The sequence below is a fragment of the Spinacia oleracea genome, chromosome 2 (genome assembly GCF_020520425.1).
Source record: "Spinacia oleracea cultivar Varoflay chromosome 2, BTI_SOV_V1, whole genome shotgun sequence".
In the NCBI taxonomy this organism is placed as follows: domain Eukaryota; kingdom Viridiplantae; phylum Streptophyta; class Magnoliopsida; order Caryophyllales; family Amaranthaceae; genus Spinacia; species Spinacia oleracea.
The window spans coordinates 96,115,988-96,137,830 of NC_079488.1; the positions used below are offsets into that span (position 1 = coordinate 96,115,988).

Below are 21,843 nucleotides of genomic sequence, written 5' to 3' on the forward strand. Positions count from 1 at the left end.
AGACCATGGTGTGGGCACTCTCTTTACAAGTCCTTGAATCTTTCCCAAACCTCGAACAAACTCTCATCTGCTTGTTGAGAGATACCTAATATCTGACCCCTCAGACGGGTTGTCTTCTCAGGTGGGAAATATTTAACATAGAACGCAAGGGCCAAGGAATTCCAATCGGTGATTTTCATAGCTGCGCGGTTGAGACTGTTAATCCATAGCTTTGCCTTCCCACTCAATGAAAATGGAAAGAGTATCTCCATAGTCTGCTCCGGTGTTAAATTCTTCTGCTTAATGGTGGCACAATACTGAATGAAAGACTGAATATGGAGATTAGGATCTTCACCCTTTTCCCCACCGAATTGGTGTCTCTCGATCATGTTTATCAGCTGGGGTTCGATCTTGAAATTCTCGACCGCAATGGAAGGCATGATTGCCTTGGGAAGCATAGACAGACTCGGTTTAGAATAGTCTGTAAGCCTTGGCACAAGTGGGGGTGGCGGTGGTGGTGCTTGGTCACCCGTCTCTGAATCTGTATGGAATAGATTGCTAATCATATAGTCGGATTCAGAGTCAGAATAGTCTCTCAACTGTTCAACGAATCTACGCCGTCTACGAAAGGTCCGTTCAGGTTCAGGATCGAACAAAGTCAGATCGCTGGTATGGACAGTCCTGGGCATAAACAAGCAAAAACTAGAAAACAGTCGTGAGATCTGATCTCTAGGAACGGGAGTCCCTTGAGAAGTAACAAACAATAATCTAGAAAAACAATTAATAACAGAAAATAAAACCGTTTCCCCGGCAACGGCGCCAAATTTTGACAGGCTAAAGTCGTATCACCTAATCAAAAATAACCTAAGGTCCACTAGCTAGGTAGCAAGGGAAGTCAGGATCGAATCCACAGGGAAACAGGCGTTCTTTCTACTATCAATTAATTAATCTAGACTATTGTGAACAAAAGTTGGTTGATGGTTTGTAAGCTAAGACTACGAACGATAATTAAACAAGAATGAATCAATATATTAAGGAATCTAGGGTATAGGTTCGCCAACAAATAATAATCCAGGACATTGAGCAATCACGATAATCAACAAAGTAATTAATTAGACTAGCATGCTCTCTCAAGTCGATACTAATCATAGACTTAGAACTAACGGGCTCTCGCTACGTATTAACTCTAATTCCACCTATTGACACAAGCCTAAACATCAAATTGCATCTCTCGCATCTTAATTTGATATTGCATAACTACCACAATTAAACCTGCGCAAATCTAATTGTATAGTGAAATAAACCAATCAATAGGAATCAATTACAATGCCAACAATCATAATCATTCAATCATCCCTTCATATTATTCATGGATCCCCAACCCTAGAAATTAAACTACTCAAGCATGTTGACAATAAACAAAGCAATAATCATAATTGAAAGCATTATTAAAGCAAGACAATGAATTGAAATAAGAAATAATACCTATTTGAAGAACAAAGGGAAGTGAAAGCTTGAATTTTTATTGAGAATTAAACTAAGTGTTTTTGCATAAACTAGAGAGAAAACTAGGCTAAGGAAAAATAATACTAAGGTTCAATACTAGAAAATAAGATGTCTCTAAAAATATAAGGGGCTAGTATTTATAGTTTGCCCAAAATACAAGCCAAAAACCGGAAAGAAAACTCGCGCATAAGTGCAGGAGGTTGGCGTCGCCCGATCGGGCGTCGCTTCGCCCGATCGGGCGATCCACTCGATAGTCGGCCCGATCGGGCCAAAATCCGCCCGATCGGGCGGTTTGTGAACTCTCCACATAGGCTCCAGGATGACCGCCCGATCCGGATCGGGCGAGCTGCGCCCGATCGGGCGCGCGTTGATGAATCCAAATTGCTTCAATTCCGCCCGATGGTTGCATTTCGCCCTCAGCTTCCAGGGCGATTTGCAATCTTCAATGTAGCTCGCCCATATCACTGAGTCTAACTCTCGGGGCTCAACCATAAGCATCCAAGGCTCCCGAAAGTCGACGATGGAGGTCCCGAACTTCCTCGGGCTCATATAGTGGCCTAGATCAACATGAAACGGGTCTAAAAAGACCAATTTCTCATAATCAAACCTGAAACTCAAGGCACACTCAATAACACACATTAGTACTAGAAACGGCTCCTAAGAGCACGTTTGACACATAAAAGTACTAAGGGACGGGGGTAAAAATACTATATAAAACATGCATATCAGAAATCAACTTTAGGTTGTCAACGTTTTAAATGTTGACTTTGTAACAGGTAACCGGTCCCCCAGGCTTAATAATAGTAGTTGGGTCATAAAGGTTGGATTATTCAAAAATATTGCATAGGCTGGCTTAATTAAAGAAAACCGGGCAAAGGTTGGATTAATATTTACAAATTTTCCTTTTAACTTATTAGATCTTATTGTAACTTATCTGAACTTATTGGACCTGGAAAAAAGGTGAACAAAACGCCCCCACAATCGATCATTGAAGACGGGAACAAAAAGGGGTTAATTAAAACTTGAAAGCAATAATTAGAATAAGATAAAGGAAGCTAAGAGCAACATCAGCGGTGAGACTGAAATCCTTGCTTGCAAATACTCCGTATGAGTTGGAGCTACAAGCTCAACCATTGTGGAAAAGGACATGGTGTAACTTTGCAAACCTTGTAACTTTACGGAGTTACAGGCTTGGTAATATTTAATACTTCAAGTGGGACTAGTAGGGGTGCTTATGAGCTCCCCGAACTCGCGAGCTACTCGAACCCGACTCGGTCAAAGCTCGGTCAAAACTCGACTCGAATCAGCTCGACTCGAGCTCGAGATCGACTCGGAAATTTAACGAGTCGAGTCGAGCAACTTGATACTCGACTCGAAAAGCTCGAAAAGCTCGAGAAGCTCGAATTATATATACATAATAAAAAGTGTTATAAAAATATAAATGTTTTATTTTATCATTTTTATTCATCATTTTATGTTTTTTAATTCTTTAATAAAAATATTTTTTTTCTTCCTAAATGGATGAATAAGTTATTAAGGACAAAAAAAATAATCTAATTCGTCCATATGGATTACACTATTTGGCAGTCAAAATGTCTTCTACCGTTACTCCAACGTTGGTACATAAATAAGGGAGGAAAGAAGGAAATAAGTATATTCATTTTGTCCCACATGGGTAAATAAGTGAGGGAGGAAAGAAGAAAATGTTATATTAACTTTGTCCCACATTGGTAAATAAGTGAGGGAGGAAAGGGGAAAAGGGTTATAAGTATTACTCTTTGAGTATGAAAGTGTACAAATCACTTCCATTGGCTTTCATTTGGGCTAATGGATATATTGATTTGGGGTATAAACTTACTTTTTATAAGATTTAAATTTGATTTAAGTTGAATTTAAGCTCAATTTTGGGTTTTCAAGTCGATTACGATTCAAGTTTTAGCTCGAGTGCTTGTGTTTTCGAGCCGACTTCAAGTTGAGTTCAAGCCGAGTTCGAGCTTGAGTTTAGTTTTTGAGCTCGGCTTTGAGTTTTCGAGCTGATTTCGAGTCGATTTCGAGTCGAGTTCGAGCTCGGGTTTAGTTTTCGAGTTCGAGTCGAGTTTGAAAATTTTAAGCTCGCGAGTTTTCGAGTCGAGTCGAGTTTGACTATGAGTTTTCGAGTTCGAGTCGAGCTTAGCCAAACTCGAGCTCGACTCGGCTCATTAGCATCCCTAAGTGGGAGTGTGGGACCAACTACTCTTTTTGTGAGAGCAAAAAATTGAAATGATTCATATGTGATCATGATACAATAGGTTGTGGTTTTTCAGAGGGAGAAGTTGTAGCTTAGAAAAGTAATGGTGGTGTTTGGTTGTTAGAGGATTGACAAAAAAATTAGAGGATTTGGCCAATTTAGAGTTTTGACCAATTCAATCCTCTAATCTAGTTGTTTGGAAGTAAGAAGATTGAAATAGAGGATTGGGATGAGTACTCTAATTTTAAAAAAGTTGCTCCAATGAACTTTTTCAATTAGAGGATTGTATTAGGTAAGATAAAAAGACAATTTAGTACTCAAGTTGCAAAAATTACACCCATATCAATCACGCCCATACATTTATCATTGGATTCACCGATTCGCAATAGGTTAATCAAATAATTACAATGAAGGTAATAACCCTTGCACCAACATAGAAGATGAAGCTAAACAATGATAGAAAAATACAAAATGTCAAAAATATTTGAGATCGACTCGAACTTTAAACATCTTGATCGTCCACTGAACCTTCTATTACCGTTTAAGAAGTCCTTATATTTGTTAAACTTATCTTATTTGAGTTTAACAACCTTGTTAGAGGAATTATGAATGATTTGTAATGCTCAACTTATTTTGACTTAGGGAAATTTGTTAAAAAGGACCTTTTATAACCCAAATTTTGTGAGAAAGGACCTTATATAATTTTTTTTGCAAAATTACACCTTAATGTAATTTTTTTTGCGAGAAAGGACCTTACATAATTTTATTTTGTGAAATCACACCTTAATGTAATTTTTTTTTTGCGAAAGACAACCAAAAGTAAATTTTCGGCATTGACTGAGCTTTTTTGGCCATTGACTTGCACATGAGAAGCACGTGTGACTTTATATTGCTAATCACACCCAATTTTCCTCCAAAATTCAAGCTTTAAAAGCTAAAGTTGGAAAAAAAAAATCGAAATAAAATCAAGTTTGAAAATTCAAGACTCGGGAAAATCAATGTCTTTAGCCAACGTAAGCCACACGTGCTGCTCACGTGCAAGTCAATGGCCGGAAAAGCTCAGTCAATGCCGAAAACTTCCCTTAGGTCCTTTCTCGCAAAAGAAAATTACTTTAAGGTGTGTTCTCACAAAAAAAATTATATAAGGTCCTTTCTCGCAAAATTTGAGTTATAAAACGTCCTTTTTGGCAAATTTGCCTTTGACTTATTATAGCCAAAAATTAATGTGAAGATAAATTCAAATAAGTTCAGATATATTAGACAAAATGCTTTTAGTGTGACTTTAGAGAAATTAAATAAGTGATTTTAGAAGAAAAAAAATCATGCACAAAATTATAACACGGTTCTTACCTTTTCTTTATTCACTTTAATACTTTGCTTACCTTTTATTTTTATATTATTTAACTAGACATTTATTTCTTAAATAGATGATGTATAATAATAATAATGAAAAAAATGAGTTTCTTAGAAGAGTGTCCTGTAAACTTTTTTTTTTTTCTCTTAATTATTCCTATTTTCCAAATTAGACATTTAATTATTTATTTTCGTAAAAGTTATTAGTGGGATTAACAAATTTTCAATTTTATATAAATGTTGTTTAATTATTTTCATGTTAGTACATTTTATTCCGATAAAAATCTAACATACAAATCCATATATTTAGCAATTACTAATTCTCTATAATTAAATAAGTTAATGTCCTTATTGGTAATTTTACATAATCAAACAATTATTATATATCAGCTATTTACCAAACACTTTTACATAACCAGCTAATACAATCAGCTAGTCAAACAAGCTAATACCAATAGCTAATCAAAACTGCTAATATAATCCGGTACAACTAACAGCTAACCGCTATTTGTCAAATAGGGCCAATAACTTTAAAATCTAATGTGGCAAAAGCTGTAGTTTGACCATTGCTCATGCTCTAAAGTGAATAACGAAAGACAATAGCACGATATGATGAAGCAAGTCAATCCCTGAAAGATTGGAATTACACATTATTCTGTACTTAACAGCAAAATATCAGTTACCAGCAGTTTTGCACACAAAACAGTGGGCAAATTCAGCAATTATATTGCCACCACACAATATGAACGAGTGTCGTAAGTCTCGCAACACTTTCACGGCCTTCACCTTAGATTTTGTTGTTAAACAGCTAGCAATAGTATGACATACACACTTATGGACACGTATATAGCATATATGATGAATATTGAATAAATTAAGGAAAATCTAAGGTGATTTGATTATAATCTTCATTGGGCCAATTACAATCCCACTTTAATTAATGGCAGACATATTGTTCGGGCCCCTGTGTGGGACCCACATTCGAACAAGAAAATTAACAATACATCTCTAGGATGTGAAATTATCAAAATACCTTTGACGATAATCCCGACAAATACATTTATTTACCATCGATGTCACTCATTGTGTTAGAATCCAATCTTTCTTTACTTGTATTTTGCTTATCTAGTGCTTTTTAGAATCTTTCTATTAGTTTCTAGGCTCTAGAAAGAATTAGTATGTTTCTGTCAAATTCAGTGTTCACTGATAGTTTGTAGCTAATTCAAAATAAATCTCTATGGGGGTATGAATGAATGAATTCCTATTTCTCACCAATTGTTTTCATCGCTTTATTACTAGTATTTTGTTGTAGGCCTTTTATAGATATTGTGCTACCACTTGCTCTAAAGCATCCCAAATCTCACAAAGTCCCACAAACAAATAAGTTCTCGTCGCCGGTCCCGCTTGTGCCTGCTGTACGCACACAAGCTCCCCGGTCGACCCTCGTCTCTCGCTCTTGTAGCCAATAGGCAAGAGCGCCATTTCAGAATCAGACGCTTGCTCGTGCCCCTACGAGTCACAAGACACCTATTCCGCACAAGGCAGCTTGCATCCTTGCCGCCAATAGGCAAGAGTGCGCCGCACGGATCCGGTGTCAAAACATTCGGACCGTGACACTCTGCATCCCTGTCGGGTATTCAATTCTTATGAGTTCTGACACATACACTCTATCCCTCTCTCTCCTTTCTCTCTCTATCTTGCAACACACAACTGACTTGAGCTTCGGAGATGTTTTCTCAGGAACACCCCCAAGATAGCTCACTTTGTTGATTTTGTAGGTCACGAGTCACCCAATGATAGGACGTCATTCGCCAACTCGGACAAGCTCCCCACTTATTTTACACTTGAAATTTCTACGCAAAAACAAATATTTTACCACTTGCACATAAATCTAGCACCGTTTCATCCTAAAAGCAATTATCTTTAACTACGCACTTTGAAAAGTCTTCAAACTTTCATGTTTATAATAAAATCGAGATATATCTAATAAGATTAGACCTATTCTTGTAAATATATTATGATCAAATTATAAAGTATCAAGTCGCATTATATTTTTCGGACAAAAAACCTTTTAGTTAGGAACATCAAATGCGCAGTATGAACTTAGAATGAGAGTAGTCTTAACCCGAAAAACCCCAGCCGTCCTCCCTCCTTTTTTTCTTTCTAGGGTTTACAAACTTTAAAGGATTTTTAGGCCGGAAGTAGTCAAAATTCTTCGGAAATTTGGCTATTTCCGGTCCTTTTGGTTTAATTATTCATGTGTTTGGCTTTAGATTCAATAAAACTACATCGTTTGAGTGTAGTAAGTTTCCCTATGGTGGGATTAGTGAGTGTAGTAAGTTCCCCTATGGTGGGATTACTTGAGCATTTGGGTTTTAGTATTAGTATAGTTTTGTTGGAGTATCGTCGTGAATTCGGTTCGTTGATAAAGAATTATACGAGATTGAACCAGTTATCAAAATTTCAAATTGACTTAGATGAATCGGATGGAACCCGTCATCGCGGCTACAACAAATCTTTATACCGTCTCTCCGAAAAGGTTGTATGTTCCAGCGATATGTGCGAGAGATGTCCCACAATGCAAGATCTTTCAAACGCTGGTAGTTTTGATGAAGGAATACCTCTTTTTTATTCAATTTATTATGTATTTGTTAAATTCGATTTCTGTTGTAGATGTCATATGACTTTTTATTAATGATTGATTTTACATTAAAAAAAAACTTAGAATCCTACAAATATTATTCCATGCATTTGAGTTTGAACCCTCAAAGGTAGTAAGGGAAACCCTGGACGGCTCGACACCTCCAGCAATCAAGTGACTAAGCATATAAGTGTATGTGGCGATTTGTTTACCACGACACCAACACACACAAAACATTTCTGCTATATGTTTCATTTGCCTTAATCTTATTGCTAGTTACAGAGTACTTACTTTTGTTAGAACTAGTTGTTGGATCGTGCGCTAGCGCGTACGATCCCCAAGGTATACAAAATTATTTTTGTAAATGTTACTTAAAAGCTAGGAACTTACAATTTATGGTAAATGCTAGAAATGATATGTTAAAGTAAGATGTTGGATTTACATGTAACAGGAAATATAAACCATATGCGTTTTAATTGATAGTTCGAAGGTACAATATATAGGAAATTATACCCAAATAAAACAATACATTTTGTATAGCAATGGAAGGGTGAAACCGTAAATACTCTATTAATAAGAATAAGACAAAATAAAACAAAGAAAGAAATGAAAGACATGCACGTAAATGCACTATTGGGTGAATAATAATCAAAGTATGAAGCTTTATAAGTGTTAGGATTATATCACATCAGAAAAGGTGAAAAATTACTCATATAAAACATTAAGTTTAACCAGACTAGAAATTAGAAAATTCATATCAGACAACGAAAAAACTAAAACCTTAAACTATATCATGTCAACCAAGTTAGAAAGATTCAAAACAGATCAGATAAAATATGAATAATTAGATCACATAAAACCAGATCAGAATATACTAGAAGTTAAAAAACTCATATTAGATCCGAACAAGTGAAGTGAATGTAGTCTTAGCAATGGAGTCATAGTTGCTCCAAATATTTCATTGTGTTAGTTCACTTAGTTGAGTAGTTTATATAGCCAATATATACTACGGACTAACGGAGTATATAGGAATACGTGGTGATTTGTTTAACACGAATTCAGCAACACAAAACCAAGCATAACATACGCACTTAATTAAGTTTGTTACCCCTCGCTTTGCCACGTGAATACGATGAGCTCCCATGGCCATATGTATGCAGTGTGCACTATGCTAGACTCAGAAAACAATGTTCATGTTCTACAAACTTAGCCCTTTTTTCTTGTTTGAAACTCGTACCAACATTTTGTTTTGCTAGTGACAAAGCATGTTCGTTGTATTGTTCTTCTGCCGTTCTCTTTTAAGTGACACGTAACCTATTTCGAATTTTGACTATCTTTTAATTTCTCATTTATACTAAATTAAGATAAAAATGTAATTATTGAGATCCTGTTAGATTATTATTAATGTTTATTTTCAAATAAATCAATTTTTTATGTTTCCTCCGCATTTTTTTTAACCATCCCTCCAATAACATAACTCGTGATGATGATGTTATTAAAAGAAATATAAGTCATAGTCATTTTTTACTCCTATTAATTTTTTGTCAAATAAATTAAAGGGAATTATAATATTATATTACCAAAAGGATAGCAAAAAAGCTACGGAGTATAAGAAGTTAAATAAAAACTCAAAAACAAAGCTCAGCACAAACAACCAACCTACAAACAAATTACGGCAGTAGATTTCTCATTATGAGATCTCGTCACAATAACTCTAAAGGATAGAGCTGAGATATCTCGAAATGGGGCAGTTTTCTAAGAGCAATGATAAGGGAAGACTCTAATTTAAGGGGCTCTTAAACTATTTCTTATGACATCTAAGCACCAACTCCAAATAAGAGACACCTCTTAAAAATTGTGGAAATGGACTAACTCTTAATACTAGCTCTTATGCTCTCTTACCCTTTTTTATTATTATTATTATTATATTTTTATACAAAAACAATGATGTGGCACTAGCTCTTATTTGTAAGAGCTATCTCTTCTTTTAGAAATTTCTCACCTAAAAGCTAGCTCTTAATTTTTTCTCTCTCCTTAAGAGCTAGCTTCACAACATTGAAAATCGTGTTGTTCCTTTGCATCCAAATGCCTCGAACAACTTCATAGAAGCAACTACGTACCATACAACTTGTTTCTATTGTCTTGCTTTATACACATTTTATTAGCAATGGCAACTTCCTCATTCCACTAACAAGCTTGCCTAGCTACTATAATTCAGCACCTGGAATACTAAACTCCAGACTTCTGCTGAATAAGAACACTGACAAAATAAATGTTGCACATATTCAACACTTTTTTCACAAAGACAACAAATAGTATTGTACTGAATATTCCAGGCACTCAACCTATCACTTATTGCAAGCCTATTTGACACTGAACTGAACTGAACTTATTGAACATGAACTAAACCTAAACTTATTAGACCTAAACTGAACTGAACTGAACTGGACTGAACTTATTAGGACTGGACTTATTGAACCTAAACTAAACTAACCCAAACTTAGTTGTTAATTAATGAAAATATAGTTATACTAATAATGATGATAATAATGATAATGACAATATCAAGAATTAAAAAACTACGTAGTATATTAGTATTAATTGGAAAAGTTGTAATAACAAATTAAGAAAACAATAAATTATATTAATTTGAAAATATTAATAACATAAATAAAGTTGAAGTATAAGAGCAACTCCAAGAGTGCGTCGAGGCGGATATCGGGCATGCAACAACAAACACATATCAACTAAAAGACAAATAGCTAAAAGACAAAAAAGGAAGTACCATTCATGTAAAAAAAGTACCATTCTAATACCATTCTGTAAAAAAAAGTACCATTTGTGTTTAGAAAAGTACCATTTAATTTTTTTTTTGTCCTTTTTCCTATTTTGTCTTATGTTCTGATATGTATTTGGACACACATATCAGATATGTGTTTTTACTTCCTCCAACTCCAATGGTGGGCTACAAGGTGATGTAGCTAAGTTTGTCACATCATATTTCTAGCTACAATTATTTTAAGCTACAAACTTTCACATTGGTGGGATACAATAATCCCTTGTAGCTCCCTATAATATTTAATTCATATTTTTCCCCTTTTATTTTTTGAGCTACCTGCCCAAAATAGCTACAATATTTTAGTAGCTGCTGATGTCATTATTGCAACAATGGTGGTCTACTTGCTCATATATTCTTTTTTTCATGAGCAGGTTCATTTTCCAACCATTGGAGTTGCTCTAACCTGTTCTTTGGAAATGAATTGAATTATTAAGCTGGAATTATTAGACATGAACTAAACTGAATGAACTTATTGGACTTGAACTGAACTGAACTTCTTGGACGAACCTGAACTTAATTGAACTATTGGACTTGAACTTAACTGAAATTATGATGATTTTTTCCCCAAAAGATCGGCATTAGTGTATTTGATTTTGAATGGAAGACTATTGTGAGTAGAGTTTTATTATATTATTAGATTTATTCTTTAATTAATTACGAAGTATTAAAATTATATATTAGTGAATAATTAATTTAAATATGCATGTGATACCTAATTATTTATCTACGTGGCATACACATTTTTTAATTATAAAATAAATTTGAAATTCTTTTTCTCATTGGCTAAAAGTTAAAGATTTTCTACATGACGCTCTAATAACTGAGCAAACATGACATCTTTAATTATATACTTGCATCGTTTCTCATTTGGATACTATTTATTAACCAACTTTGACAGTCTTCCTTTCACCATCATGTAAGAAAAAAACATAGTAAAATGAGATGTTGTTAAATTCGTACCATTGTGAGGATTTCAAATATCAATTTTTTAATTTTTTAAAACTTATATGCAATTAGTGATATTAATGTCCAAAGAAGCGTGTTGGAATACGTGAAAAAAGAATTGTTGCATGTATTGTGAAACAGAGGTAAATTAAATTAGATTAGTGATTTTGAAGGGATGATTTTTATGAAAACGAATAATTTTATCACTGAAAAATAAATAACTTTTAGAACGACGTAACTTTCAAACATTTTGACATAACATTTTTACTTATGTGCAAAATATTTAGGGGTGTACTAAATGCGAGTAGTATTTTACCTAAATACAAAATAACTAAATATTACTTAAATACAGAGTATTATTTTTCCTAAATGCCCTTGTTCTAATCTATTCTAACTCTAAAAAGTCTTTAACTTTCACTTTACCCTACAAATCTACGGACAAAAATAGTGAACTACACAACAATGATTATTTTACCGTACGTAATATTTACAACTCGAATTTTTCTTTTGTGTAATGTTTTTGCCGTACTCGTATTGTGAAAAAAAAAAACCAGTCCAACATGATTTTCGGTGGAGGAAACCGAATACCCACACCACCTCCAAAAAATTTACCCGAGACGATTTTCCTTCATTCGGTAATGCTATCCAGCAACCTTACTATACCTCCGATTTACTTTTCGTCAGCCTGACTACACCTCTAGAAGAACAATCCAGCACCTGGATTCTACCTCCGAATCAAAGACCCGACCTTTGTACTCTACCTCCGGATCAAAAACCAAAATCATTATTCTTATACATAATTTGAAAGATTGATCAACAATTAAACAACAAAAATAAAACAATCATATCAAACTACAAAATCTTAACTTAGCAAGGAGGGATTGCCTGACTGCAAGAATGAGAAGGAATTCATGAGATGAAGAATGTATGTCAATTCTAAATCCGATCCGGTGAACCCGATGGGTTTGTCCGACCGTTTAGAATCCGAACCGTATAGAACCCGCGAGTTAAATTTCGAAATTCGATCCGATCCGATTATATTCAACCCGAATCCGACCCAACCCGTTAGTATTGATCCGATTAAGATCCGAATCCGTTAACAGACCGATCCGTGACAATCCGAATCCATTTAATCCGATCCGAAGCGATCCGAAACCCGTTTATGATCCGATCCGTTTCAATCCGAATCCGTTCCAACTCGAGGAATATCCGTTTAATCCGATCCATTTTTAATCCGTGACCCGTTTAATCCGACCTGTTTCAACCCGTGACCCGTTTAATCCGATCCGTTTTTAATCCGTGACCTGTTTAATCCGACCCGGTTCAACACGTGACCCGTTTAATCCGATCCGTTTTTAATCCTGAAAATATTCTGAAAATTTGATATTCTGAAAATATATATCGAGACCAATATAACAAGATCTTACATGATAATATTTTGATGTATATAAATTATAATAGTGAGAATCTACGGTCAAAGTTTTCATACTTTTGACACATATTCTAAGACGTAAAGAACTTTCAGGAATGGAGGTAGTATTAAACCAAGTTATAAAATATACTCAATAACTTATATTACTGATCTTAAATTCTTATTACTTTTAAAAGTTAGTTATCGTTTTCGTCCCCTAATTAAGTCATCGATGTTATAATATGTAATTTGGAACCGAACTAACCCAAATTCCAACCCGCTACCAAATAACCCGATCCGATAATTATCCGAACCAATATAAAACTGAATCTAATGTAACCAGGCTAAATTTGTTTCAATCCGACCCGTTTTAGTTTGTTACTGATGAATCCGATCCGATATGAATCCGCCCGACATGAACCCGAACCCGAACCCGTTATAGTCCGACTAAACCCGTTAACAATCCGTCATATTCCAATCCGATCCGACCCGACCCAAACCGACTACAATCCGACCCGTTTACAACCCGATCCGATATGAATCCGTGAATAAAAAATCCGATCCGATCCGGTCCGTTAAGTTTTCAATCCGATCCGATCCGACCCGTTAGCCAAATTAATCCGTTCCAATCCGATCTGTTTCAACCCGAATCCAATGAGTTCGACCCAAACCCGATCCGTTGATCCGATTTGACACCCCTATTTTAGTACAATATCTATTGTACACAGCATTTTAAAAAACAAAAGGTCTTGCGCGCACAAGGTGTACAATAAATTTATTGTACACCAAGATAACTTTTATCCATTTTTTTATAATTTTAACCTAGTTTTGATTAACTTTTATATTAGTAAAAAAGAGTTGATAGATAAATATTTTAAAGGGTTAAATGATTAATTTTATACATCATTATTGATTTTGAAGAAATAAGTTTTACTAAAATGAAAAAAATTACGGTTTTTTCATGAAATGCCCCCGAGGTTTGCAAAAACGCACCAAATACCCTCGCGTCTTTTGAATCACATAATATACCCCTATTTTTTCCCAAGTTTGCACCAAATACCCCTAAACCGACCTTCCGTTAGTCCTCCGTTAAGTCGTGTTTATAATTCACAGAATACCCCTATTTATAAATTTATTGCACAATATACACCTATTTTGAAACTAAGTTGCACCAAATACGCAAAATGCTTTTAAACTGCAGAATTTAATTTCCACAAAGCGTTCACCTAATTAATCAAATTAATCAACCAAAAAGTTAAACCTAAAACATGAAATAGAAGTAATAATCAAAGAAAATTGAAATGCTCAAACAACAAATCCAATAAGAAATTGATTGAATTGAACTTGATGCAACTGTTCGAGGAACTTGATAGGCAACTGGTTGATTCATTGTGGAACACTTGTTACAACAAGCCTTCTTTGCTTAGGGAGAAATGTCTTCTTGTACTTGCCAAGATTTACCTCCACCTGATGTTGCCAGCAAACACTTTGAACCTCCTCTTCGAGCTTGGGCTGCGAAACGTGAACCTAAGAAACCTTCTGAGCGAAAAGAAATGCATAAACAAATGCATACTAGTCATACACATTCTTGCAGCAGGTGCGGCACTGCAACACACAAAAAAGTACCATTAGCACCAACCTCAAGCATCTACTGAAAGCCTCACAGCAGGTTCTATCTTGTACAAAATTTTCACGAAGGTATTATTCTGATATAAACAAATATTCTCTTGCAACATAAGAGAAATCAAGCTCAAAGAATCATCAAAATTAGTCTCAATAATTCGGTAGTTCCATATTGGTTCAATTTTATTGAACTTAACAATATCCACCCACTATTCTTTAAACTTTGCATACAGATCAGTTATAAAGTCAGTCCGATCAACATATTTTCTCATACACATGTAATTAACAACCCAACTTTTAGCCTTATCAAACATGTGTTGTGAAGCCAAGTAGCTAACTCTACTATTTCATCTTCAGGAATATAGCAAAGGTTCAAGAGTGCTCATATACATCCATGAACCTACAGCTATTACCTGTTCATTTGGGGGAGAAAAAGTAGCCTTGGGTGTAGCTAGAGCAGTGTATAATGGAAATTGCACTCCCCCAGTCATCTACTGAGCTACAGAATCACAGGTCACCGTAAGAAGTGCAATTTTTCATGAACAAAACTAATTCAACCCTTGTTCACAGAAATGAGAATACCGAAACTCCAAATTTGGAACCATAGTTGAAAACCCAAAAACAATTCTCTCACTCTCCTCAAATAACGTTCCTTAAATACATTAATTCAATGAAAATTGATGAATTTTCAACCAACTAAACAATGAGACGAACTTGAAGCAATTTACTCTAATAGTCTATCACTTCCACCGACAACAACAACAACCAGAAAATTGACAGCAACAACAACAATGGCAAGAAAAAACAACAACAATCAACACTGAAATCAATAAATAGCAGCAAATGGATTATGTTTTGATTCGAAAAAAACAATAAATTTACTCTAATAGTCCATCAATTCCCAACAACAACAACCAGAAAATTGAAAACAATAACAACAAAAACCAACAACAATGACGGCAACAACATTCAACACAAATCAATAAATGCAATTCCAATCTAGTCAAGGAGAGAAGGAGAGAGTGGAACCTCACGACGGGCAAATTCGACAGCGGCGAATAAGGACGTCGGAAAGGGGAAGGAGAGGATCGACTTTCGTCGGCGGTCAGAGAGCAGGAGTCGGACGCCGCCGGCGACCAGAGAGCAGGAGGAAGAACATCGGAGAGGAGAGAGAAAGAGAAAGAGAAAGAAGTTGAGATTTTTTTTTTTTTTTTGGAATTTATGTCGAAAAATACGTATTAAGGGTAAAATAGTAAAACACGACTAACGGCAGACTAACGCCGTTAACTCAAAGGTGCATCTCATGAACAGTACGCAAAAATAAGGGTATATTATGTGATTCAAAAGACGCGAGGGTATTTGGTGCGTTTTTGCAAACCTCGGGGGCATTTCATGAAAAAACCGAAAAAATTATCAAAAAAAATAGATAACTTTTACCTATAGGAAAATTTGGTAATATTAATCCAACCTTTGGCCGATTTTCTTTTATTAATCCCACCTACGACATATTTTTTAATAATCTCACCTTTACTACCCAATAACTTTTATTGGGCTTAAGTGATCGAAAATCGGTGAAAAAGTCAACGAGATGGTGATGAATTGATGATAATGACTGAATATATCGAGAGAGGGTACTTCCACGTAGAGACATATTACCGTCTACAACAAGTTTATTACCTGTTAGGCCCAATAAAAGTCGTTGGGTAGTAAAGGTGGGATTATTAAAAAATATGTCGTAGGTGGACTTAATAAAAGAAAATCGGCCAAAGGTTGGATTAATATTACCAAATGACTTAATAAGTTAACTTTTAAGCATTTTGAGTTAACTTTACTCCTATAAATAAGAATTTGTGTTTAAAAAACAATTATACTTCGTTTTTTTTTTTGAAAAATTGAACCGATCATTGAACCCTGCCATTATATCTCTCCTCACCGCCGTGAACAGACTTTACCGGCGGCAATGGACGCGGTGTTGAAGTCAATCGACGTACGAGACCTTCTCTCAGCAGCAGACTTAGACGATCCGTCATCACCGCTTTCGGCACCAGACCTCCGCCTTCTGATCCACCGTCTCGACGCCCATTCTCAGCACATCAAATCCACAGTCCAATCCTACCTTCTCTCTCATCACTCTCACTTTGCCGATCTCCTCTCTCTCTCCTCCTCCACCTTCTCCGACTCTCTTTCTCTCTCCTCCAACCTCCACTCTCTTCTCTCTCTCTTCTCCCACGGCAATGATCATCGTCAGATTCTGTCGCTTTTGAAGGAGATTCAATCCACGGTTGCTGATTTAGATGCGACGAAGAACCAAGCATCAATTATGAGGGTGATTGTGAAGTTGAGTGAGAATTTGGGGAATGTGAAGGAATTGATGAGGATTGGAGATGTTTTTGCGGCCGCGAAATGTGTTAAGAATTTGAAGACGGCGTTGAGGGTTGGAGATGTTGACGAGGAGAGAGAAAATGAGGAAGTTGTGGTTTATGGTTTGCTCAGGAACCAATGGTTGCTCTGCTTTGAGGAGGTATATTTTTGTTGGTCAGGGTTTCAATTTTCAATTTCATTTTGTTTTTTATTTATCGTTTGGGGTTTTTATTGGTGTTTTTTTAATGATGATTGGTCTTTTTATAGACGAATTGCATTTGGGTTTGTAGATTCAAGATTTGCTTGTCAAGTTTATGAACAATGCGGTGAGTTATGACACTGATTTTGGCGGAATTCGGGTTGTTTATCGCTCCGGCGTTGGTGAGGCTCATGGCGTCGAGCTTCGTACTGTTATGGAAGCCATGGATGTAAGTTTCTGTTTGTTCAATGCAGTGAGATGTTTTTGCCTGTAAAGGCTGTAATGTGCTGTTTAAATCTTTATTCTTGACTAACTGAGTGTATGAATGTATGATGATATTCATTAGCAAACTCGCTACCTTTAGTGTTTGATTTGAGTATTCCATGGCTGACTTGAGGATTCATTTAGCTGCCATTTCCTAGAGTTTATAGTTTTCAATTGTCATTTCCCAGGCGCTAGGAATACTTGATTATGGGCTTGCAAGGACCGCCGACTTATTCATCAAGCATGCCATTGCTCCTGCATTGAATTTTAACTCCCCCGTTTCGTTTCTGGAAGAATCTAGTGGTAGCTTGGTCGAGGGCAGTGACAAAATCTTGAAGATAGTCTCAAGTTCAGAGTCGAAGGTAACATCAATGATATAACTACTAGCATAATAAATTTGGTCCCTTTTCACTCCGCAAATTGTATGTATATTGAGTGCCAAAGCGGACAAGCAAGATATAAGAAATCAGGAAGAGCATTAAAGAATTTGGTGATTGGTAAATTTTAATTAGTTAGTAACACACTAAAACAATAGACTATGTTATTCAAGGGAAAGAATGCAGCATGCTATAACCTGTTAGATTGACCCCCTTTTTTTGATGTAGACAGACGACATTGATAGCGATGCTCTATTCTCAAGAATGACGATAGTTGTTAAGTTTATCCACCAGTATATATGTCTTGAAAATGATCCTTGGATGCGTTGTTTCGGAAGGTTGACGTGGCCAAGAATGTCTGATCTTATTATTTCTAACTTCCTCTCAAAGGTAAACACTTCAGCTTTGTCATCCATGTTTCACTCATGCTCAACTTCACTGCATGCATCATGTAAATACTTTTTTCCATGTATGTTGATCGCTGGTTGGTGTGGGCCGTGGGGGGGGGGGGGATGATGTTCACCTGATACCCTATCTCTAGGTTTGATTGCTAGAGCTTCAGCGGGAACTCATAGTCTCATACTTTTCGCTGGTCTTTTGTTTTTATTTCTTTCAGTTTAGCCTGACCTCTCTTTGCAGTGTTGACTCTTTTGTATTCTGTATTCCCAGGTTGTCCCTGATGATGCTTCAAAGTTAGTTGATTTTCAGAAGATCATGAACTCTTCTTCTGAATTTGAGACTGTTTTAAAGGAGGTTATGTTCATTTCTGACTCTGATAAGAATGATGAAAGATTAAGCAACTTTGCTGATAACGTGGAGGTGCACTTTGCTGTGAGGAAAAAGAGAGAAATGCTGGCAAATGCTAGACAGTTGATTCTACAATGTGACTTTACTGTTCCAGAAGTAAGTCTCATTCAACCCGTCTTATATCTTTGTGCTCATCTGCTGGAATTACGTACTAACAATTAGCTCTCAGGAGTTTAGCAGCAAAGGACCGAAGTTCAGAAATAACAGATACAATGACTGTGCTGTCAATTTGCTTTTTTCGTCAGAGAGGTGTATAGTGTCCCTTGCTGCTTGTCAGTTGATGAAGTTGGTGCATCAAACACTTAAAGTAAGATAGTTATTTATGGCTATTATTCTGACTTGGTTCACTTGTTTATATTAGTCATTATTTATAATCACACTAAGCTTTCATTTTGGGCAAATTATGATGGAATTGTACCTAACAGTGGTTTTTTTGATGTAAAAGTATCACAATTAGTATGTTTTCTGAATGTGATACATGGATCATTCTGATTAGCTGATAAACCCCATGAAATTTTAAACTTGACATGTTTAAGAGTTACTTCACATGAACATTTTGCTTCACCATTTTATCACAGTTATACCTACTATCCCAGATCACTGACTCTGGGCTGGATTAATATCTTGTTGATTGCATGTTATAAGACGGCATATACGACTTGTTGATAATTCGTGTTTGTAGGATGTTTGTTTGTCATCCCCAAGAGTGGCGTTGGAATTCTATCATGCTGCAAGGGATGTTCTGTTGCTGTATGAAGCTACCATTCCAATTAAGGTATTCATGTTGTGGACTTTTTAAATCATTGATGTGAGAACTTCAGCATCATCAATGACCATTACATGCCTAGAAGTCTTTCCGAGCTGTGACATCATGTATAGGCGCAAATGTGCAACATGTCTGAAATATTTGGATACAGTACTATTTCCCTTATATACCTGGCACCTTTTTAACATTAGCAAAGACGTGCATGGTATTCAGAATTTGCACTTCGCTTTTTAATAACTTTTTGAGAGAGTTAAGAGTTGGTGGCTTCTAAAATTTAATTTTTGCTATGCGTAATTTAGTTGCTGTTGAAACTAGGATTTATCGTCAGGGAATTTTTATGGTTGTTAATGTTTTACTTGCCCACCATCTCCTGTGGCTAGAAGACACTTTTCCCCTAAAACAGATACCTGTAGGTTTAATCTTATTTCCGTCCACCATAAATTAGGCTTGCGAATTTTGGTATGGGCATCAAGTGTAACCTTTGTCTTGAATAGTCCTCCATTGAGTTTCAAACTTTTATCATTACAGATTATATTATATGCTTGTACTACTTATGTCGCTCTTACACTGTTTCACAATGATTTTGAACCCCCAAAGTTTATTTTTTTTAACAGTTTTTATACTTTGCCATGGTAAACAGAATGGGAATGTTTTAGTTTCTTAATGGTTGTTTGTGTAATTGTGTGTGTGTGTGGGGGGGGTGGGGGGTTTGAGGTGGTGATGGAGGCATCCCAAAGTATGATTGTTACTTATCTTTTTTTCTTAACTTCTGAAGTTAGAGCGACAACGAGACATCATCAACCAGGCTGCTGTTCTTATGCACAATGATTGTCTTTATCTCTCCCAGGAAATTCTGGGCCTGGCATTTGAGGTAGGAAGAAATGTTTGCTGTTGTAGTAAGTCCTGAATTATCGCTCCCGGCAACCTTTTATAGCATAAAGCCAAACTAGAGTAAAAAATTTCTGTTTGTTTTAGTCAAGCACAGTGAACTGAAGACTGGACTATCTAAAAGGCTTGTTTTTCTAATGCAATCTTATCCTTGTTTTCAGTACCGACCAGACTTTCCTAGCTTCTTAAAAGAGCATGCTGTATTTGTTGATATAGCTCCTAGGTTGCAGCTGTTGGCAGAAGACATTCTCCAGCAGCACATTCAAGTTACTATTTCAAACTTGAAGGAAGTATGGGTTGCTTTCATATTGATACAAGTTGTTTTGATTTATTTCGTATCTGCTGTCTGAACTTTAACCACCACATAAGTTAATGTTTATTTTTTACCATGTCATGATTTTCAGGCTGTAGATGGTGCTGATGGATTTCAGAATACTCACCAAATGCCGCAATACGAGTCTGTGAAGTTCAGTTTAGAACGGGTAATAAACCATATATTTGGTGGCAAGACTATTCTTCTTTGTATTGACAAACACTATCTTCTACTTACATTGCCTTTGTGATGATCTCAAATTATTTGTATTTATCAGGTTATTTTCATCATTGAGAAAGTTCGCATTCTGTGGGAGCCTGTCTTACTACCTTCAACTTACAAAAGGTGTATGTGTATGGCTCTGGAATCAGTCTTCTCAAGAATTTCGCAAGACATACTCCTCTTAGATGATATAGCTGCTGAAGAGTCTCTTCAAGTGCGTAAAACCTTTTTTTTTTTTGAAATGTAAGCAAAAATAAATTAATTGATGATTTTATCCTTGTATTTTCAGCTTCAAAGACTGATTCAATCGTTGCTGGAGAGTCTGGCACCATTGCTTGAGGCCCTCACCACTATTAAAAATGATAAGAATTCTGATCAGAGCTATTCACGTCCACTCGAAGCTGACATCCCATCCTTGGGAAAAATCCTAAAACTGGCTGGTATAGTACCCTCTCTCTCTCTCTCTCTCTCTCCACCTCAAGTCATGATAACCCCATTGTAGAGATGGGCAAAACCATCCAATCTCAAGGGTTTTGATTGCAAGTAGTCTAAACGCCCCAATTTATGTCGGGGATGTAATGAAAAAACACATGAGATTTGATCTATTTTGTCCCATCTTTAAAAAAAAGTCACAAGGTTTATGCAACTGTCGTTGTTTGATATTGTTTTTATGGTATTTATTAGAACTTCTGGACATGCCATTGAAGTCCATCACTGAAGCTTGGGAAATCGGAGACTTGTATGGTTGTGGATTTATTTTAACAGAGGTATAATGCTAGTTTCTGTGCAAGGAAAACTGTGTTTTTGGAGTGGTTTATAGTTTTTACAAAATGCTGAACTGCTGATTGTTGCAGGTTGTAGATTTTATCAAAGCCCTATTTACGGACTCGCCCTTGCGGAAAGATTGCTTGACCAGAATATACAGAATCAACTTCTAGAAGGATGTTGTTGTATTATGAAACATGAATTTAGTACACCTAAACAGTCTCCTCAATACTAGAACTGCGGAGTACACCACTTTATTTCTAGGGCATATTTGTTGTAAATACATATCCCTGTAATATGTATTTTCTGAAGAAAATTTTGTCACAGAATGAAATGTTTAGTGCTTGCAGAAAGTAA

General features: G+C 35.9%; 1 protein-coding gene and 1 non-coding gene across 3 annotated transcripts; both read left to right on the plus strand.

The window, feature by feature from the left end:
- On the plus strand, nt 1-107 carry LOC130468267 (small nucleolar RNA R71). Its single transcript, XR_008928679.1, has one exon. It is a non-coding gene; the product is annotated as a small nucleolar RNA R71 (small nucleolar RNA).
- Nucleotides 108-16,390: 16,283 nt separating this feature from the next.
- LOC110791483 (centromere/kinetochore protein zw10 homolog) lies at nt 16,391-21,843 on the plus strand. 2 transcript variants are annotated; one of them, XM_021996234.2, is made up of 14 exons: nt 16,391-17,045; nt 17,176-17,313; nt 17,537-17,710; nt 17,954-18,115; nt 18,395-18,628; nt 18,702-18,839; nt 19,215-19,307; nt 20,074-20,169; nt 20,348-20,476; nt 20,591-20,668; nt 20,777-20,935; nt 21,011-21,161; nt 21,406-21,488; nt 21,576-21,843. In XM_021996234.2, exons 1-14 carry the CDS (start codon nt 16,485-16,487, stop codon nt 21,657-21,659), a joined length of 2,280 nt encoding a protein of 759 aa, XP_021851926.1. In that variant the 5' UTR covers nt 16,391-16,484; the 3' UTR covers nt 21,660-21,843. The 2 variants fall into 2 exon arrangements, with proteins under 2 accessions (XP_021851926.1, XP_021851927.1); XM_021996235.2 differs by lacking the exon at nt 20,074-20,169.

Excerpts from the sequence above, each read along its gene's own strand:
- LOC110791483 (XM_021996234.2), top strand. The coding sequence starts at position 16,485 with ATGGACGCGGTGTTGAAGTCAATCGACGTACGAGACCTTCTCTCAGCA. Across the intron at positions 17,046-17,175 it reads GGTTGCTCTGCTTTGAGGAG|ATTCAAGATTTGCTTGTCAA; the intron begins GTATATTTTTGT and ends TTGGGTTTGTAG. Across the intron at positions 20,477-20,590 it reads CTATTTCAAACTTGAAGGAA|GCTGTAGATGGTGCTGATGG; the intron begins GTATGGGTTGCT and ends CATGATTTTCAG.